General features: G+C 39.4%; 1 protein-coding gene across 1 annotated transcript; it reads left to right on the top strand.

Moving 5' to 3' along the window:
* Positions 1-525: 525 nt before the first annotated feature.
* On the top strand, positions 526-18,797 carry knl1 (kinetochore scaffold 1). Its single transcript, XM_061241011.1, has 26 exons — positions 526-643; positions 918-981; positions 1,502-1,550; positions 1,710-1,769; positions 1,873-1,958; positions 2,170-2,225; positions 2,820-2,841; positions 3,507-3,547; positions 7,541-7,593; positions 7,860-11,885; positions 11,977-12,127; positions 12,230-12,291; positions 12,378-12,476; positions 12,585-12,700; positions 12,955-13,045; positions 13,185-13,301; positions 13,396-13,483; positions 13,710-13,793; positions 14,592-14,631; positions 14,778-14,882; positions 15,486-15,586; positions 15,845-15,913; positions 16,932-17,041; positions 17,350-17,471; positions 17,788-17,913; positions 18,453-18,797. Exons 2-26 carry the CDS (start codon positions 956-958, stop codon positions 18,547-18,549), a joined length of 5,997 nt encoding a protein of 1,998 aa, XP_061096995.1. The 5' UTR covers positions 526-643; positions 918-955; the 3' UTR covers positions 18,550-18,797.
* The last annotated feature ends 3,450 nt before the right edge of the window (positions 18,798-22,247 follow it).

Here is a 22,247-nt window from a genome sequence, read left to right as displayed (position 1 = left end):
GATGTGTACCTTTCCACAACTTTGTCACAGACTTTTTTTTCGAGATCTTTGGAGCCCATGCTTCTGGCTTTCAGAGAGACTGCTCTTGCATATTAAGGGACCATGGTAAACAGCTTGTTGATGCAAATATTTAATCAGCCAATCATGTGGCAACAAATAAATGCATAAAAGCATGCAGACGTGGTCAAGAGGTTCAGCTGTTGTTCAGACAAACCGTTGGAATGGGGAAGAAATGTGATCTAAGTGACTCTGACTGTGGAATGATTGTAGGTGCCAAACAGGGTGGTTTCTCCTGGATCTCCTGGATCTCCTGTGATTTTCAAGCAATCTCTAGAGTTTGCAGAGAAAAAAAAATCGTTTCTGTGGGCAAAGAGAGGTGTTATTGAGAGAGGTCAGAGGAGAAGGCCCAGACTGGTTGAACCTCACAGGAAGGTGGCGGTAATGCACACATCTTAGTTTTAGACCGCCGTTAAACACCACTAAAGAAGAAGAAGAAAAAGGTAATGCGCATGCCCAGAGTGAGCGCGGTTAAATTCAAAAACAAAGTAACTTACACGAACAAACTGGCTAGCTTGCGCATAATGGAAACTCGGTTTAATGATTTAAAGTGAACGGGGGTTTCAGTACGAACATCAATTATAAGGTATTTAGCATTGTATAAATATTGATAATATTAATGTAATTAATCTGTAGTTTTCAGTGAGCTTTATTTGTCTGCTCACGTCAACTAGCTTCTTGTTACCTAGCCTACCTAGTTGTTGGCACCTAGCTAGAAAGAGTTGTTAAGCTCTAGCTGCCAATGTCAATAGATTAACCTTTATTTAGCTAGCTATTTGAAATAAGTTAATTGGTAGGTATGTTAGCTAACTACGTTAGCTAGATACATTGTCAAGTGACGTCTGGTTTTGTTTTCCCAGGACATCTGACGTTAGCTTCTAACGTATTGCAAGCGACTATGGAGCCACCGGAGTCCAAAAATGAGTGAGTCCCTGCTCAGCACTAACCTATGTTAGCGACTTGATATGGCTAACTTAGCTACTAACAATAGCGTTACTTTAGTTCCATTTGGCAGACGATCAATTAGCAGGCTAATTTACCTGACCAGGTTAACTCGTAGCAACTTTAATGTCAATGCTTTTGTAACGTAAGTAACTTGCATCAATTTGGCAAACGGGCTATTAACGTTATTTAGCTAGTTAGCTGAGACGGTGGAGACTAACCAGTAAAGTTAGCAAGCTAAAGTATTGTTCATTTTTTATCAAAGAACAGTTGACTTTAGCCTTAGTTTTAATCTCTCCTTATAAACAACAACGATTTATAGGTAAATTATAACAGTAACTTGGTAGTTAGTTAGTTAGTTAGTTAGTTAGTTAGTTAGCTAGCTTACCGTTAACATGACATCATAGATAGACAATGTGATAGCCGTTATCTGCTTATATTCTAACGTAAATGCGCACTGTTCACGTTTCGGTAATTTGACAAACAATCCCATTGTCTGTAGAACTGACGAGCTGAAACAACCCACTAAGAATAAGAGGAGAATTTCATCAGTGAGTAATTGTTTCGGTTAATATTTGCAATTGGTTACCGCAGTGCACACTACGTTAACTGATATTATGGTTGATTCTTGTGTATGCTGTTTCTAAATAAATTGTTTTACGCCTTTCATGTACTATGCTTCAATGTCCCCCTATGCACATTTTATGAAGATCTTGAAGGCACCTCGGACTCCCCTGAAATCTATTGCTGCAGACAATGAAGACTGTCAGGTACTGTATCTTATAATTGTTGGATGACACAATTGACAATTTGGAACAAGCAATGACCACAACCCCTCTATTTCTTCCATATACTGTTGTTGTATTTATTTAGGAGGAGATTGCCAAACTAACTGAAAAGAAGAGGAACTCTAGGAGAGTCAGTTTTGCCTCAACAAACGATATTCATGTGTTCATGAAGTAAGTAGCCAATTAAGTGTGTAATTGTTTATAAAAAATCTAATGTCATTGAGTGGATTGCTAAATTTTCACATTGTCGTGCAGCTTGAAATGTATGTAGGAATTCAAATGTCTTCTCTAAAATGTGAATACATCCTCGTGTCCAATTTTAAAATGAAGTATACATGAGTATCACAATCTTCTGTAACATCACATTGTTTTCATTTTACAGAGATTTTAAGAATGGCTCTTCTTTTGAGAATCTGTTGCACGACCTTTCTGGAACAGGTGGGTTTTCTCCTAAATTAGTTCAGACTGTGCACAAATAATGCTGTTTGGTGCAATTTGTGGAACGTGATGCGTGTTTTTCTGTGCAGATAACCTTGAATGAAGAGAACATATGTTAACCTCAACCTATTGATGTTCTAATTTACACAGGCTGCAACAATTCTGGACATGAGCTGATTTATATGGCATTGTTTTTTTGCTGTGGGTGTGACCCTGGTTCCCTTATGTACTAGCAGTGAACAGCTGATAGTTTAATGTTATAATGCTGAAGGATGAGCTTTTTTTGTTTCTCATTGTCCTGGCAGACAGTACACAATCTCAATCCTTGGGGGTAAAACAAATGTTTGCCCCAATGTTTGTACTGATGTAATGTTTACATCAGAAATGGTGATCAAGGATGTGTAGCTAAAATCAAGTGTAAATGCCAGCAGTTTGTGAGCTGGGAATATAGGAGGCTGAATATGCTTGCAAGAAGGGGTTTTGGAAAATAAAATTAATGTACAGCTACTATAATGTACTGGCTGCAATGTTTTTTCAAATAGAAAAAATGTTGGTTAATGCAATAATGTATGTATTTGTCTTGCATTTTATTAGGAGAAGACGCACTGGATAATACGTAAGTGGGAATGTTCGTTGCGTATATATTCTTAAATATCTGATTGTAGAGAAGCCTTGTAGATTTTGTTGAGCACAATTATCCATTGTGATATTGTGGACCAGATTTACTAAAAGATTGCAAGTGCTTTTACAATGCCTAAGCAGTCTCTAAAAGATTGCAATATCTATGTGGGGTTTACTAAATGGTCGTAATGGGTCATAATCACTATAAGGATGTCATTTGCATGAATTGAGTCACTGTGTCTCCTGTTGAGGCATAATCTCAGTTCATGCATATGTATACCTGGAGAGAACACGCTGAAACAGGGAGGAGATGATGTAAATTAGGTAGAGTAAGCATTCCATCTGATTTAAAAAAGCATGCATAATTGCAATTCCCCTGTTTCTGTGAGAATCTTCAGAATGCCCTATAGCTCATCCACTGGATGCTCGAGAACGGTGTCAGACTGTATGTAACCTACGTCCTCGGCAGTTAAATGAGTTTGCATTGGGTGGAAATAAATGCTTACATCCTATGATGTGTAGCTAACACTGGAAAGGAGGCAGGATTCATTGTTATATCATTGTTAATATGGTTTCCTTCTTTTTGTTGCACAAAAGACTACATTTCTAAAACTAATATCTATTGATAAAAAATGTTTTTTGTTTTTTTCCCCTCATCAGAGGCATCCACACGGTCAAAGATGGAGGACAGCAGATTATTGGTAATGAGATTCATATTTACAGATTTATAAGCTTATACTCTGTCTGTTTCTCAAAGGAGCATACTTTCAGCATTTATATTGTTCATAGATTGCATATATACAGTGGACCCCAGAATTACTGCCACCCTTAATAAAAATGGAGAAAAAAGGCTTCATATAATAAGCAACATGGATGATCTATATTTTATGTTTAAACATATATACTTTTTGGAAAACTATATACTTTTATTTCAATACATTACTCATGTTTCAATGTTTTTTGTTATTAAATTTTTTCTGAAAATCACAGGTGCCAAAATAATTGGGCCCCTAACACTTATTGTAAATAAAATCAAACAAAGTGAAATTGGCCATACAGGTTGTAAACTTCCCAGGAAGAAGATGGCTGGTCAGGAAGATGGTGAGGGAGGCCATAAGTAACCTAAGGATCCCTTAAGTTTAAGATTGATAAATCTAAAAAAACATAAAATGGCACCTCCACACCAACAAACCTTTTGGAAACGTGGCACGGAGACAGCCCTAGAGAGCACAATACAGTGTGCTAAACCTCATTGGAATTATGACTGGAAGCGAGTGCTATGGTCTGATGACACCAAAATAACATTTTGGCCATACACACCATCCACATGTTTGGCGGAAAAATTGAATTCATATGTCAATAATAAACAAAAACAAAAAGTTTACTGAATTTTTTGTGCATATTTATCAAAAATGGCAATAATTCTGGATCCAACTTATATTAAAATTCACAAATGGTATAAGATTCAATTTGATCTTCTTTTTACAGAATCATTATTGTAAGAAGAGGGGTGATGTGTCTCAGAAAGTATGCAACATTGAAACTCTAACTTTTTCTCATGGAAAGCGGATAACAAATGATCAATGACTCCCTAGAAGTCGCTAGATGTTGTCATACATCAATTTGCATATTTATTTATTTACTTGCATATGAAGCCTGCTTAATGAAGGAAGGAAATGATCTGAAACGGGATCATGAACCATTTTATTTTATGTATCATTTTATAAATGAAATGAGTTTATTTTTAGTGCATATAAAACTGTTGTCTTAATGTGGTCCAGTGTATCAGCCCATTTTTTACAGGCTATATAATTTATACAGTATCATTTAGTGTTCTGAGTCACATACAGAACATTGGCGACAAGTTAGTCTCAAAGTGGTACATATAGTGCCTTAAAAATGTATTTGCCCCCTTTCTGATTTCCTCTATTATTGCATATTTTTCACACTGAATGGCTGCAGATATTTAGATGAAATGTAGTATTCAACCAAGGGAAGATGCGTAAATACAAAGCACTTAAAAAGATATATATATATGTGTGTGTGTGTGTGTGTGTGTGTGTGTGTGTGTGTGTGTGTGTGTGTGTGTGTGTGTGTGTGTGTATTCAGGTGTGATTTCCTCTACACAGATTGTCTTTAAATCTTTAAGATTGCGGGGGGCCCTCTTGTGAATCTGGATCTTCAGATGCTTCCACAAATGTTCAATTGGGTTTAAGTCAGGTGAATGACTGGGCCATTCCAACAAGTTGATTTTCTTTCTCTGAAACCAATTGCGAGTTTCCTTTGCTGTATGCTTTGGATCGTTGTCCTGCTGGAAGGTCCACCCACGTCTCATCCTCAGCATCCTGGTGGATGGCAGCAAGAATCTCTCTGTACATGGCTCCATTCATTGTTCCTTCAATGATATGAAGTCTGCCAGTGCCACGAGAAGAGAAACAGCCCCACACCATGATACTTCCACCTCCAAACTTCACTGTTGGTATAGTGTTATTCGGGTGATGTGCAGTGCCATTTCTCCTCCCAACATGGTGTGTTGTGTGACAGCCAAAAAGTTCAATTTTGGTCTCATCTGACCAGAGTACATGCTCCCAGTAGTTCACTGGCTTGTCCAAATGTTGTTTGGCAAACTTTAAACAAGCTTCAACATGTCTTTTTGTCAGTAGTGGAGTCCTGCGGGCTGAGTGTGCACAGAGGCCATGGCGGTGGAGTGCATTGCCTACTGTCCTTTCTGTCACAGTTGTACCTGCTGCCTCCAAGTCTTTCTGGAGCTCTTTCCTAGTGGTCCTTGGCTCTTTGGCTACTCTTCTAAGTATCCTTCTGACTCCCTGATCAGAAATCTTGCAAGGAGCTCCTGTGCGTGGCCGGTTGATGGTCGAGTGATGTTGCTTCCACTTACGGATAATGCCCCCAATGGTGCTTACTGGAAGATTCAGAAGTTGTGAAATACATCTGTAGCCAATTCCATTTTCATGTTTTGCAACAATCTGGTTGCGAAGGTCTCAAAACAAAAAAACCCTTTTATAGCCCATCAGTATATTCTAACCCAGCTGGCATTAATTAGCACAGATTGGAGGTAGAGTTGCCTCCTAATTAGTTATGGTTTTCAGCTGGTTCCTTGCTGTGGTGTACTGCTTTTTCTTAGTGTGTTCAATACTTTTTTCCTGTTTCATTCCACTTTATTACACATAACTGTATTTACATGTGGACTTTAATGTTTAGAATGTTTTGTCTGGATTTTTTATAATACCAAAGTCTGGTGCACATTTCACTTGAATAAGCTCATTGGAAATACATATACTGGACAAAATGTTGATGTGTTCAATACTGATTTCCCCCATTGTGTATATATATATATATATATATATATATATATATATATATATATATATATATATATAATTAGCATCTCTCTTTTCTGAGTCAGGTAAGGACTTTGATTAGACCACTCCAAAACCTTCATTTAGATTATTTTTCAATTGGACATGCTTTTGTGTTTCAGATAATTGTTTTGTTACATAGCCCAATTATGCTTTAGCTTCAGCTCATGGACAGACATTTTCTGGTACAGCGCAGAATTCATGGTTTCTTCAGTAATGACCAAAGTTTTCCAGGTCCTGAAGCAAACCATCTACTTGTTTGTTTGCTTTTGGTATGATGTTCTTACAGTGAAATGCTGTATTTACTTTGCGCCAGGCATAATGGGAAACGTATTGTTCAAAATGTTTCACTTTTGACTCCTCTGTCCATAGAACATTATTCCAAAAGGTTTGAAGATCATCCTGGTCATATTTCAACAGTGATCAGCGCATACTAATATCAAATTATAGGAAGTGTTTGATTGCAGATACTGCTGCTAAAGGTGGTGCAACCAGTTAAGATTAAGGGGGCAATTACTTTTTCGCAGGGGTGATTTGGGTGTTTTGATAACTTTTTCATTAAGGAAATAAAAAAATATTTTTTGTTTACTTGTGCTCCCTTTTTCTAATGTTACATTTTGTCTAAAGATCTGAATCCATTCTGTATGGAAAATATAAAACAATAGTGCAACCTTTTACGCTGCACTGTGTATAGGATTAATAATAGATACGAGCTAGCCATCATTTGGTTTCATGTAGTTTTCATCATTTTTAAACCTTTTTAGCCTATGGCGTGAGAGAAACAATCAGATCAGACAATTTAATAATTAACATCCCTGTTAATTTTAATCAATGACACGTAAGCTGGAAGCCCTCAACGATACTATGTGAACACCACCGTGTTTTCCCTCCGTAGTGGTATTTCTGGCACCGCTGATAGAATGTGGTGAATGTGGCGTTGCAGCACTTGCACTCTAAACCAGAGAAGCCTTGTGATGCTCCTGGGAAAATCCTAGGGAACACTGCACAATTATCCTCTCACTGGTGGACGCTGTCAGGCAGCTGACTAGAAAGCTGCTGTTATGTGAGCTGTAGAACAATGGCACACAGGAAAGACGACAGACCTACTGAACAGCATTGGCAACTTTTCCTAGGAAAGCCCCTGAAAGCTGTTCACAAAAGTGGCAAGATTTGTAGCTATTTTTTTAATACTGTCGCTCAGGGGTCTGAAAATCTAGTTAAATCTAGCCAAGTTGGCAACAGTGCTTGTACACTTATGTCTGAATAAAAACAATAAATAAGTAAATAAATACAAACCATTAATATATATTTTTTCAGGCATGGAGACCTTGCTGAATGCCCCCCTTCATGCTTCACAGCACCAAAATAAGGTGAGGTGAACATATTATGTAATTCAAAGATACTAACACATTCAAAGGATGTTGCTGAGGTGTAGTGAAGTTTATTGTAGGGAGATGACCACTGATTTAAGCTTTGGCCTTTGGTCAAATTAGATCAATAATTATTTTCATTGACATGGTCAAACAGTTTGTGCCTGAGACATTAGATGAATTTATAGAATGTTATTTAACTGGTGTTCGCTAACAAGAATTTAGCTCACATTGTGATTTATATTCTTGTTTTTCCTTTCAATTAGGAAAACATATCTTTCTATGGAGGACAGAATGATTTTTCTGATAAAACAGTGGTGTTTTCTGAAGAAGATACAGCCTTCATGGACATGACCCACTCTCACACAATTCTTATTGATAATAAAGGCGATGGAACTGATGCATCAATGTCTAGCTGTGGAAACCTTGACTATACTGCTGCCGTGGGAGGAGCGAAGACAACTGTATTTGACGATTCAAGGAGGGAAGTCATATCATTCAAGAGTTGTTTAGCATCAGGGAAAGGCCCGATCAAAGAATCTGAGTTGGTCGACTTTCTTGCAAGTCTCTCACAGTCAAGTGGCTCTGGAAGATTATCAAGCAGCATCAAATCTGCAAGTTCAACAACTCCATTTGCCGAAGTTCCATCCCCTGCCCCTAAAGTAAATGCCAAACATTTCCTCGCCAGGCTTCATGCTCAGAGATCTGCAGTTGATCAAGAAAACCAAGTTCCAGTTTCTACACGGAAGTCTGCACACCAAGATGGATCCTCACTGAAGCAGAGTTGTTGGCTTAATGACAGAACTATGATATCGGTGGAACAGGAAAACATGGACTTGACAAAAACCCATACAGCTATAATTGGTGATGATGGACTGTTTACGAGCAAATCATTTGCAGCATCTGCGGAACAAGAGGATATGGAAATTACCAAAAGTCAAACTGTGGTTATCGACTCAAAAACGTGTCACATGGTGAATTTCTCAAACAGCACAGTGAGGGGTTTATCCATGTTGGCTCCAAACAAAACTGTCTTGTTTTCCGAAGCAGACCATGACATGGAGATGACGGGTCCTTTTACAGGGTACTTTGAAGAAAAGCAGAACCCAGACGATATGGAGATGACTAGAAGCCAAACTGTTGTTATTGATTCCAAACATTGCCGGATAACCCCTTCACTTGGCAAACCAAGAAGTGTGTCCTGCATGTTTGCTCCAAACAAAACAGTTTTTTCAGAAGTGGATCATGACATGGAGATGACTGATACCTTTACAGGGCACCTTGAGGTAAACAGGCACTCTTCCACCCAAAAAGATAAAGGAAGTATGTACATATTCCCTGCAATAAACACAATTTCTCATGCGGGTCAGAATGACTTTACTGAAAGTACAAGTAGTCAGATGGATGCTAATGACTGTAATAACAGCCTGTGGCCAGCTACACTGTCCAATCCAGATGATATGGAGATGACAAGAAGCCAGACTGTGGTTATTGATTCCAAACATTGTCGGATGACTCCCTCACTTAGCAAACCAAGAACTATGCCCTTCATGTTGTCTCCGAACAAAACTGTTATGTTTTCAGAAGCGGATCATGAAATGGAGATGACTGATGCCTTTACTGGGCGCCTTGACGTTAACGAGTACTCTTCCACCCAAGGGCATGAAACAAGTGTCTCTTCATTCCCTGCAACAAACACCATTTTGGGTCAGAAAGACTTTCCCAAAAGGATAAGTAGCCAGATTAATGCTAATGTCTGCAATAAGAGTTTATGGACAACTCCACTGTCAAATACCGATGATATGGAGATGACAAGAAGCCAGACTGTGGTTATCGATTCAAAAAGTTTTCCAGTGAAAAATCTGTCCCTCGGCAAAATTATAAGTGCATCCTGCATGTCTGCTCCAAACAAAACCATCATGTATTCAGAAGACTGCAATGAAATGGAGATGACTGGTGTTTTTACGGGCCACAATGAGGAAAGCTGGAACCCTTTGACCAAAACAAATGAAACCTATATCAGGTTATTCCCAACCTCAAATGCAGTTGATCACACATGTAATACCAATGATATGGATATGACTAGAAGCCAAACTGTGGTTATTGATTCCAAAAATTGTCCAATAAATCCCTCCTTTGGCAAAACGAGAAGTGTATCCTGCCTTTCTCCAAACAAAACCATTATGTTTTCAGATGTGGACCATGACATGGAGATGACTGATGCATTTACAGGGCACATTGTAGAAAACCAGAACCGTTCCACCGAAAGACATGAAAGGATTAACATGACAGGTAGCCAGATAGATGCTAATGCTCCTAATGGCAGTTCATACTGCTCTTCATCAAATCCTGATGATATGGATATGACAAGAAGCCAAACTGTGGTTATTGATTCAAAAAACTGTCCAACAAATCCCGCATTTGATGAAGTAAGAACCGTATCTTGCCTGTCTCCTCCAAACAAAACCGTCATGCTTTCTGAAGTGGGCCAAGACATGAAGATAACTGATGCCTTTGCTGGGCATAGTGTGGAAAATACCCATGTTCGCACCTGCCGGGATAAAACAGTGGATCGATTATCCGATACAAGAAATAATAATCAATGCAGTGGTGTTTTGGATGCAGTGTCCTCTGATCCTAATGACATGGAAATGACCAGAAGTCAGACTGTTGTTATTGACTCCAAATATTGTGGACAACCAAACACTTCACTCGGCATTGTGAGAAAAAGTTTATCCAGTGTATTGCCTACGTCTAAAGCCCTCAGGTTTCCTACAGGTTACTGTGGGATACAGGTTCCCAATGCTCTTATAGGACTCGATATGGATAATAAGAAATTTCCCACAAATGGATGTGGCACAGCAGCCAAGTTGTCCCCCACAAAAAATAATATGACTACTTCTGATAAGCCGGAGGCTACCGCTGTTTCTGATCCTGATGGCATGGAAATCCGAAGCGAGAATGAGTCACAACGTGGCATAAAGCAAAATCCTTTACCTGTCACTGCAAAGATGAATGTGTATTGTGAGTCAGATTCTGACAAGGCACATATTTCATCAGAAGACAATGGGATTGAGATGCCCAAAGCCGTTTTTGGACTCACTGTAACAAGTGGCCATCCCATTACAGATGGTCATGAGGCAGAAATGACATTCCCATCTGATGAAGCTAAATCTACAGAAATAAGTATTCAGTTGGCTTCTCCTGGTAGCACTTCCACTTTGGAAGCGCTGTCATCTGAAGGCATGGAGAATGAAAAGATTCACAGTGTTCATATCAATGAAAATACACCTGCCCCTACTGATAGAGTGGAAAGGCATGTCTACACATCACCCACAACTGGTACCTTTCCTCCCCCATCTCTACCTAATTATCCAACTGTGGCTGAAGGAAATGCAGGACAATGTGACCACGTAGCCTTTGAAGGCACAACCCTCATTCCTGCTCATTCAACCATTCTTGGTGAAACGAGCTGTAATGCTCCTCCTATGAATTATACAGTGACTTTCAATGACGAGAGATCTCACACAGCCAACTCTGAGAACTTACTTAACACTGATTCCTCCAAAATATGCCATAATGGAAAAGAAACTGATAAACAAGCCAAATCCCGGAGGATGAGCCTTGCTGATCTTCAGTCAAAACTTGAGAACATTGGGCATAAGATAACTGAAAGGTTTGAACTCAAGAAAGCTTGCCACACAGCCCCTATACCTTGGCTGACAACCCCTTCATCACCTAAGGCTAAAGATGCAGCTTGCATTCCAACAGTACCCCTTGGGATTAATGACCCTAGTAGCGGTGCAAATTCAGGCATGAAAACAGAGAATTCCAAATTGGATAGACAAATTAACAGGACAGAAAATGTAAACTTTTCAAAAAGCAATCCTTGGACCGCCCGGCTGTCTGTTGGTGGTTTTCTGCCAAAGCTGCCCCAGAGGAGCAAGTCGCTCAACCTGAATCAGGAGGACCCCACAGGGCACCGTAGCATCAGAATGTTGCTGAGGGAAAGCAAAGTCTGTGTTGCAGAGAAAGACCAAGACTGTGGCGAGGTTAAGAATATCCATGAAGAAACACTGCCAGAGGTCAGTAGCGAGGAGGATTTGTCTGAAACGGTTGAAGGCAACATCCTCAGGGACCATGACCAGGAGGCTGGTGTGACTCAGGTGGATGCTGAACCCATTCAGAATGCTGCACAAGGTCAGAAGAGACCTTTCCCTGTGGACGGTCATGAATGTGACATGCCAGAAGAAAGGAAGATGAGAAGCCTTTGCATTTCCAGCCATGAACCAGTAAGCGTTGTATTGCCTATTTTTACCCCTTCACTGAAACCAACTAGGCTAGTCTGGAAATTATTTTATTTTCCCTCATTATTCATTACAGGAGCCATCCGCAAATGCTGTTCATTGGGACAGCAATGTTGTGGAGATTGTAGGAGATAACCCCCCTAGCTTTATGACAAAGACCTTGGACAGCACCAGCTTCAGCACCAGTTCACCAAACCAGATATGTGAGGGTACCTTTGAGATGAGTGGTAAGGATCTGAAGCATTGTCTCATTATTGATACTCCATTGAATGTATGTAGTGCTCATGCCAATCTTGAGCCCTATCTCAAGTAATCATTTTATGTTCCAGCCCACAGAAGCAGTCAGTATGACATCCAATTTGATGAGCCAGATAAAATAAACTTTCGACAGGTAATGTATTGATTTCTCTGGTTTCTATATAGTTTATTTTCAATGTTGAATATTTCCATGAACCTCTGCCCTCAACACATTTTTAGAAACTGGAAGACGGCCGCATTACCACGAGGGAGTTCCTGAAGCTTTTTGGCATCGACTTTAACATCCTCCGACCTCGACAGAGTGTTCTCCCAGAGAACGTAATGGAATTTTCAGATTTTCAGGAGTGCAGTTTTTATAATGCCTTTCAGTTTTATTTTATTATTATTATTTTTTTTAAATCCTCATTGTATTTGTCTGAATTTCAGTTTGAGAGTGATTCAGCACCTAATACAAGAGCAGTCCTGTTGGAGAAGCACATTGCTTACCCCAAACAAAGGGTTTATGAAGAGGACTGTCAGGAGCTTGCAGAGATGGTGGAGAAGTATGATTTGTCGAATAGTTTCTTGTATGATTAGTTGAATTAAATTTTTAGTTTAATATTCTTTGGTAAGCACACTTGTTATACCATAACTTGCAATACAAGTAGTATGAGCTTTCTACACTGTACATTGTTTGCTGAGTCACAGAGCTGGGTCTTGTAATTATTGACACCAATGGCAACATTAAAACATGGGACATTATATTGTTCACTTTATACTGTTCGGTAGCTGTAAGCTGTAACTGTTCATCTTGCAGATTGAGAACACGGATGAGAGACCAAGAGAAATCTCTTAAAACTACAAATGATGCACTTTGGGAACTGGTAAAAGCCTACTCAGAAGAGCAGGTACTTCACTTGAAATTAGCCATTTTAATGTCATACTGCTCTAGACCTTTTTAGTATTTCACAATTTTGTGCAACTGTTTGATGGTAGTTTGTTACTGGAGATCAAGCAGTCCTCTGTCTTTTATTCCTTTGCCTTCAGTTACACAGCTTTGGGACGAAGTTGAAAGAGAGAAAGGTGTACTTTCGAAAGAAAAGCAAATCTCTCTCCCATGAATTGAAAATTGGCTTGTACTACAAACTAGTGCAAACAACTCAGGTAAGAACTCAACCTCAGAGATTATTGCCATCTCAGGGTGTTTCAACAGAAAGCCTTTAATAATTTATTTAACCTTGATTTTTACCCTTCACAGGTTGCACAACAAAACTTAACTGAGAAGATTGAGGACATGGATGAGTTACTGAAACATCTTGATGAATGTGTGAATGACTTGCAAGCTGGTATGTATACTTTAGAACAGTGTCTCTGTCATTTCTTGATAATGTACTGAAGCAGCTTGAAGCTGGCGTCAACCTGTTAGTTTACATATGGTTTTGTTAGTTGTCCATGGTACCTATTCTACAGAACCATTCCAATTAAGTTTTTATTGATTATTCTGTTTGAAAGTTATTTGTCTGCCTCTATGGTTGAAGGAATGTTTGTTTTTAATTACTATATACTTCACAGAGTTGTCCTTCTTGGATTGTGCTGGAGTAGAAGAGGACAGTGCAAACTCTGAAATGAAACTCACCTTAGAAGTCAAACAACATGGTGAATGTCAATTAAAATGATATCGTTTTAAAGCTGTGAAATCTTTTTTATTTTATTTTCATTTTGTTTCGTGTTAGGTCTTTGTACAGGCCCGGACACACCAAACCGACGGTCGGCCGTCGGACGTCGGTGGCGCCCTGTCGGCCGAGTCTTTCCGGTGTGTCCCGCACGCCGACACTCCGTCGGCGTGTTTTGGAGGGCTCCCCGGAGCCGTCGATGAGAGAGAGCTCTCTGATTGGCTGTCCAGCTAGGGAATCAGTGCACGAGAAGAGAAACGGAAGTGACGAAAGCAAGCCATTCCAAAGTTACTATCACTACCAGACATAATTTTCGATTAGTATTACTAAATAGCGAAGGAAATTGCTGCAAACTGTTTGTTGTGAGCGAGACAATGGCTGCTTCTAGGTCCAACGCAATGCTAACGCATTCCCCGGTCTTCCGGTTTCCATTTTTTGAAAGACAAATACAGACTACCGCCACCTGCTGGTGTGGAGAGTTATTACCTCTCACGCAGGCGCAGAATGTACGTGCAACTCGGCCGTCGGCGGACCGTCGTTGCGGTGTGTTCGGCACAGCCAACATTAACGACGCGTATTGACGCGAGGCGATCTTTGTCGGCGCTCCGCGGCCGACCGTCGGTTTGGTGTGTCCGGGCCTTTAAGTAAAGTTTGGTTATACAGTTATGCAAGTGTTTTTGCCATCCTAACTGAGACTTATTAATAAATTGATAGCAGCAATATGTTCTGTGCCAAGTACTTTAGTGTGTTAGCCTGCTAGTTTAATTATTTTCTTTTACAGAGCTGGAGTCTCTCAACTTGGTGCTTGCTGACAATGAGCGGTAAGATTCATTCATTTCAGCTGTCCTAAACATCCTAAGGGTTAACCTTAGGTTTTTTCTTCAGCAATGTATTTGCTAGCCCCAGTCATCCTCTGGGAATTTGTTAGCAACAGTTTTAACTGTTTTAAGTCATCTCTTTTTTCCAGGCGAGTGTATGAACTGGAACTTGAGAAAAACAACGCAAAGGGCAAAGTGAGAAAGCGGCAGGACGAAACTGTGGAGCTGGAAAAGCAGATTACTGTTCTGGATGGGTCAGTACCTTCCTTTACGTTATTATTGAAGCTAGCAGTTTCCCATCAAGTTTTACAGGACAAAAACTGATCTGAAATGATGGTGAAGAATTCGTTTTTGATTTAAGGAAACAAAACAGCTGAAAAGATGTGTGCTATTGGAAAGCTTATTGTGCTATTGTTGTGACATGAGCGGGCTACATAATTTGTGTGAGCTAATTAGCTAGCCGGAAATGGTTGCTACCTGGATAGAGACGTAGCACCTAATTATATCACCTATTGCTCATCTGGGATTGAGTAAATCATGAGAGGGCTACAGCGCCTGTGTTGGATAGTTGGGCAGCTAGTTAATATAAAAAAAAATTACAGGAGATGAATTTGCTTTCTTGTCAATTGTCAGATTTAAATACTGCAAATACATATATTTAAATACATTTTCTCAACCAGGCTGAAATTCCTTGCAGATCACTGCATTATTTTCATCGGTATAACACAACCTATTAGAAGTACAAGGCTCATGTAATTATTTATTTTGTGTTGAAAAAGATTTTCATGTTTTCTATACTAGTATGCATTTTCATGACTTGAAAAGTTTCCGTGTCAGCATTTCTGTGTTCCCATTAGACTGATTGAGTGGAGGCTGTCAGAAAAGACGGATGACAGGGCAGTCTTTACATTCCTGTATGACTCCATGGGCCTGGAGGTGCTGTTTGAAAAACCTGCTGGTAAATAGAGAGGGGGGGTCTTCGTGTATCATTGCTATTTTGTATTATTGCCTTGGATGATGAATACTGCTAAGCATGAATTAATCTCTAGCCCCACAGGATTTATTCCTCATATAAAACCAGCCACTGTGATTTATTAATTGCCATTTGCTAGTGTTGTTGCACCATTATTAGTGTTTGAATAATGAATACAAATATTTGTGAGTTTTCTGTGAACCCAAATTGCGGTAAACCTGTTGGCCATTTCACCTAACACAGATGAGGCTGTGACTGGTGCAGAGACTGAGCAGAACGTGGCAGATATTACATTTCAGCTGGAACTGGATGGTGAGGAGAACCAAGTGCTCAGATTTCACCAACTTTAGCTCCCAGGAATTGATGTTGCCTGAGAATTTTTCCCACCGTGCGTATGCGGCCAGGGCAGAAAGCCACTGATTCGGTGCAGGTACTCATTCATGCACTCAGGGAAGCTGCATCATAGGCTGTTGTAACCCTCGTGACACTGCTCACAAGAGCCTGTTACGGATCTAGCCTGTCTACGGGAAGGGGAGCGGGTCACGGAACTTCAACATGGTAGAATAACAATAAAGAGATTAGTATGCATTCACGAGTGATATGAACATATACATGGGGTGGCCTGTAGTGTAGTGGTTAAGGTACATGACTGGGACTCTTGAGCAAGGCCCATAACCCTGCGTTGCTCCAGGGGAGGATTGTGACATGTAATGTAATGTAGCGTCAGTGTTTTTATTCTTGGTTTTGTTACAATCAACGTCAGAAAAACAAATAAAAAAACGGATTATTCAAGTTATTTCAAGCCAAAAATGACCATTGTGCATTTAATTTAAATGTCTAAAAAGCAGGTAGCAGGTACATAACATATCTTATTTCAGGATAATTTTCTTTTTGTTATGCAGTGCAGAATTATTGTGGCTCAAATACATCGAATACAGGTCACCTACTAGTAGAAAGAGTAGTGAGAACCAAGTGAAATTGAGGATGATGATTTCTATTTCCATGTACTGGACGTAATTGCGGACTGACATGAATGTGTCAAGAATATCATGCTTCAAATATTTTTTTATTTTTTATTTTATTTGACCTTTATTTATACAGGGAAGTCCCTTGAGAGCAAGCTCTCATTTTCAAGGGTGCCCTGTTTACAAAAAACATATATAAAAGATACAGGTTGCAACAGACAAGATAAGAGCAGACAAAAACAAGCTAGGTCCCAAGTCTTACCTTTTCGATTGAAATGAGCTTGCTACATAATTTACCTAATGCGCCAGCCGGTGCTTTTCTATTGTCTTATTGTCTCTCAATTTATTTATTTTTTTTCTCCTAGATAAAAATTCACTCTGCTACGCCCATCTGGTTCACAACCTCCTTGGTCAGTTCATACAGAATGAGAGCAGCTGGGTGCAGAGGTATCCAACAAGTCGGCACATCCCGGTGGTAAGTGCTCAGCCAGGCCTTGCCCCCCAGGCGAGATCCGAGGTCTGATACTGTCACACATTAAATCTTACTGTAAACTGTGAACTTGTGCGCAAAGGCTAAGTAGTGGGTATCGCGCACGCTCAGTTGGTGCACACTGGGCAAATCTTATTAAACAAGGGAAAAGGTAGGTATGGAGGTTGCATGTAGTCGCTACCAGATGCATCAGGTTTTCTCAATAGTCCATACTAGGGGTTTACCATTCATCATGAACAATGGAAAGGAATTTTGTTGGGATTGGCACCGTTTTCTTGGCCTTCCATTCACAGCTCCTCCATGACGTGTCCCTGGTGGTGAGCCGCTGTCGCCTCCTAGGGGAGGAGATCCACAGTTTGCAGAAGTGGGGTTCTCTCAGGCTTGACATCCTGGAAATCGGCTGTGTGGAAACCCAGTGAGTCCTTGTGCTGCCCCACCACACCAGTACCAAGTCTACTGGAATGTCTATCTGCTGCCTGTGCATGATTCATATAAAATTAACACATTTTCTGTTCAATTTATATACAAAGGGATGTAATACTTCAATGCAAATAAGCCTTAGATTAGATTGACTAGATGCCTCTGATTTTGTATATGCTTTTCAATTACTTCATTACCTTCCCATTTTAATGTTAATGAACATGTGTGTAGTTGATTTGTTTGTTCACTTTTTTTCGTGAGATAATTTCTTATGTTGAACTAGGATTTTATATCTGTCATTTTTATTTCAGAGTGAGAATTCTGTTCTCCAGCCTTAAAGCTTTTGCCAAGTTTGAGCTGACACTGGCTGTTAAAATGGGCTATCCCTTCACTGGCCTCCAGTTGATAAACTTCCAAAATTATATTGGAAATACAAGGTAAGAAACGTAAAACTTATTGTTTGTGTTCATATATACAGCACTTTCCTTTTCTGCCATCTCACCCAACTCAGCCCTCCTTAACCCATCCCAGAACCAGGAAACCACTACTGTAGATCAAATTGGAACGCCTTATAATAAAAGTGAATTGTACAGCTGAAAAATCTGACAATTCTTCGATCCGTTTTAACAGTTTTGTTTTTTTCCGCTTGTTTTGGGTTTTTGTTGCCATTTTAAAGCATTTGAGATCATTTTAGCTGAGCATCCTATAATTGGGACAGTTGGGTCTGTTGTTTTTCTGTTATATGCCATGCAGAACATCACCACTACTAATAACAGTGGTTCTGCAATTTTAACAGTGGTACTGCTATTTTCTTGAACACAACTGTACATTTTAATAGGTAGAATTTATTCATTCCAATTTTCATTTTTTGTAAATTCATGCATTTAATATTGTCATGAAGAATGGCAATCAGACAAATGTAATCATTATAACAGCATTAAGACATTCCTTTCATTTCCCCCATCTTCCATGTCAGGATCAACCAAGTGGAGGGAATAATTTCTACAGAAACGCCTGCAAACAACTACTTAACCAGGATAGTGAAGAGGATCCACAATGTTTTGTTGTGCTGAGACAAGCTTTCTGTGTTTAGCCATCTTCTCTAATGTAATACTTCATGTTTCAAATTGTTTGTCATCTGTATGTGTGGATATTTTTCTCTTAAAGTAATTGTTTTTGCTTGCTTATTCTATATTGTTAATATCAATTCAGTAGCATGCCTAATTAGATCTGCAAAATGTCGCTTTGACTTAAATCTTGACTTTCTGGATATGTAAATTTTCTATGATTTAATAATAAAACACAAAGAACAATATATCAATTTCTAATTGTGTGGAATGAGTTCTGAGTTAGAATGTCTGCTCATTGCCAAAATGAACAAAAGGGGTGGTTCATTTTCTGGTTCTGGTTTCAGTTTTATTTTTTTATTTTTTTTGATTGGCCCATACGGTTTTTCTTTGCAAGGTAGGGCATTTCGGATACTTTGACCTGCCAACTTTACAATGCAGGTTTACTGAGCATTTTGGTTTGTTATCTAAATGTGTTATCTTATTCAAAGACAATAATATAATTTGCATTTTGCAACAGGACATGATTCCAACACATCTTTTTACAGCATATTTTAATTTATCATATGCCTTTGTAAAGAGTGACTTACAAATGGAAGAGAACATCCATCCATCAGAGCAGCAATGTCAAACCAGGGGCTTGTATCACAAAGCAGGATTACTGAGTTGGATAGCTACAGTAAAACCCAGAACTCTCCCAAATGAACATGGACTAAATTAAAAATAGCTGTTGCAGGTATTACTCAGTGCAATTATCAATGTAATTTTGTAATTACTAACTTTCCTAGATCAGTGTAGAGATTAATATATTTTTTTTATCCATATTTGACTAAAGAAGAAAAGGTTCTTGGTGGTGGGAATAGGAAGGGAACCAAGCTGTCGACTGAAGTCTGCATAGAAAATGGCCAGTAGTTCTGCTTTCTTGGGAAATTTATGACTGGAACAAAAAGCCACACAGGAAGGGAAATAGCCAGAAGCTCCCAGATTATGTTGTGGAGATATACAGTGCCCGCCATAATGTTTGCGACAAAGACATTACATTATTGGCATTTGGCAGACGCTCTTACCCAGAGCGACATACAGTTGATTAGACTAAGCTGGAGACAATCCTCCCCTGGAGCAATGCAGGGTTAAGGGCCTTGCTCAAGGGCCCAACAGCTGTGCGGATCTTATTGTGGCTACACTGGGATTAGAACCACCGACCTTGTGTGTCCCAGTCATTCACCTTAACCACTACACTACAGGCCGCCCCTCAGTTATTTATTTGCCTCTGTGCTCCACAATTTGAGATTTGTAATAAATATTTTTTAAAAATGTGGTTAAATTGTCATTGTAATGAACGGCGTTTTTTTACATTTTGGTTTCACCATGTAGAAAGTACAGCAGTGTTTATACAGTCCCCCCCCATTTCAGGGCACCATAATGTTTGGGGGACAGCAATGTTATGTAAATGAAAGTAGTCATGTTTAGTATTTTGCATATCCTTAGCGTGCCCTAACTTTCTGATGTCTGACCTTTCAACATCATCAGAGTCTGGATATCTTATTTACAGTTGTGCTCATAAATTTACAGATTTTGTGATTTCTTTGGCCATTTTTCAGAGAATATGAATGATAATACAAAAACTTATCTTTCACTCATGGTTAGTGGTTGGGTGAAGCCATTTATTATCAAACAATTGTGTTTGCTCTTTTTAAATCATAATGACAACAGAAACTATCCAAATGACCCTGATCAAAAGTTTACATACCCTGGAGGTTTTGGCCTGATAACATACACACACAGGTTTAAATGGCTATTAAAGGTAACCAACCTCACCTGTGATCTGTTTGCTTGTAATCAATGTGTGTGTATAAAAAGTCAGTGAGTTTCTGGGCTCCTGACAGACTCCTGCATGTTTCATCCAGTGCTGCACTGACGTTGCTGGATTCGAGCCATGGGCTGCATGGTCGAGTCGCCAGAAGAAAGCCATTACTACGCCAATGCCACAAAGCAGCCCGCTTACAATACACCAAACAGCACAGAGACAAGCCTCAAAACTTCTGGAACAAAGTTATTTGGAGTGATGAGACCAAAATTGAACTTTTTGGCCACAACCATAAATGCTACATTTGGAGAGGAGTCAACAAGACCTATGATGAAAGGTACCCCATTCCTACTGTGAAACATGGAGGTGGATCGCTGATGTTTTGGGGATGTGTGAGCTACAAAGGCACAGGGAACTTGGTCAAAATTTATGGCAAGATGTACTGGAGGAAAATTTGCACTCATCAGCCCGGAAGCTGCGCATGGGTCGTACTTGGACGTTCCAACATGACAATGATCCAAAACACAAGGCCAAGTCGACCTGTCATTGGCTGCAGCAGAAAAAAGTTAAGGTTCTGGAGTGGCCATCTCAGTCTCCTGACCTCAATATCATTGAGCCACTTTGGGGAGATCTCAAATGTGCAGTTCATGCAAGACAGCCCAAGAATTTACAGGAACTGGAGGCTTTCTGCCAAGAAGAATGGGCAGCTTTACCATCTGAGAAAATAAAGTGCCTCATCCACAACTACCACAAAAGACTTGAAGCTGTCATTGATGTTAAAGGCGGCAATACACGGTATTAAGAACTAGGGTATGTAAACTTTTGATCACAACTGTATTACAAGCGATACAAAAACTCTTTATTTGAATGGATCTCTAATTGCCAAAAAATCACAAAATCTGCCAGGGTATGTAAACTTATGAGCACAGCTGTATTACAAGTGATACAAAAACTCTTTATTTGAATGGATCTCAAAAAAAAAAAAGAAAGAAATAGAAATAGAATGAATCGCTTTGGTTTCACCAATAACAAATACAAATGCTTTAAAAGTAATGAATCACGATTCTTAATTATGATTCATGTTTTAAGACTTAGCTTACACTTAAAAAAAAATTTTTTTGCTTGGTAATCCGTTACTCTCATCAACTAGTCAGCCTGCAAGGAAGTGAACCTGATCATGTTGACCAGTTAATATTCCTGAAGTAGAAATACAAGCATAGAACCCACTCACCTATCCATCCAGCCACTGACTCACACCAACCTACTCTCTTTCCTGCCTGCATGTAGCGTATTGATGAGCACAAATATTCAAAATAGCTTGGTTACAGGGCAGAGCAATTCATTTGTTTCATTACATTTTTGTATTCAGCATAAAATATTATGCAGGCCTACTTTTTAGTTGTAGAAGTACATGTATAGACCAAACCACCCATCCATCCACCCACCCTCTCACTCACTCACTCACTCACTCACTCCCCTGCCAGCATGTAGCCTATTGAAAAATCTTCCAAATTTTCTTATAGGGCTGAGCAATGTTTAATTACATGTTTGTATTCAGCATTAAATATTATGCAAGCCTACTTTTTTATTGAATAAATATGTTGGATGAGTAATTCTGTTGTCTTGATAATTTTTTCACCTTTCAGAAGAATACAGATGGTCTCACATTACTGCACGTTTATTTCACGGATATACAATTTTGGTGCATAAACCTGCAAAAACAAGGGCTTGGACTAGCATCTGCGCACAGTATAGTCAAACAATGTAATTGTGACTGATGTTGTGATATCATTTATCCATATGCTGCATAGTGACTACCCTAAAGATAGTTGTATAACATGGCACAATTATTTGTGGCCATGGTAGAAATCGCAGAACTGGAGGGAATATGCAATCT

This window comes from Conger conger, chromosome 5 (genome assembly GCF_963514075.1).
Source record: "Conger conger chromosome 5, fConCon1.1, whole genome shotgun sequence".
NCBI lineage: Eukaryota > Metazoa > Chordata > Actinopteri > Anguilliformes > Congridae > Conger > Conger conger.
This window is presented reverse-complemented; position numbering and strand designations above follow the sequence as displayed.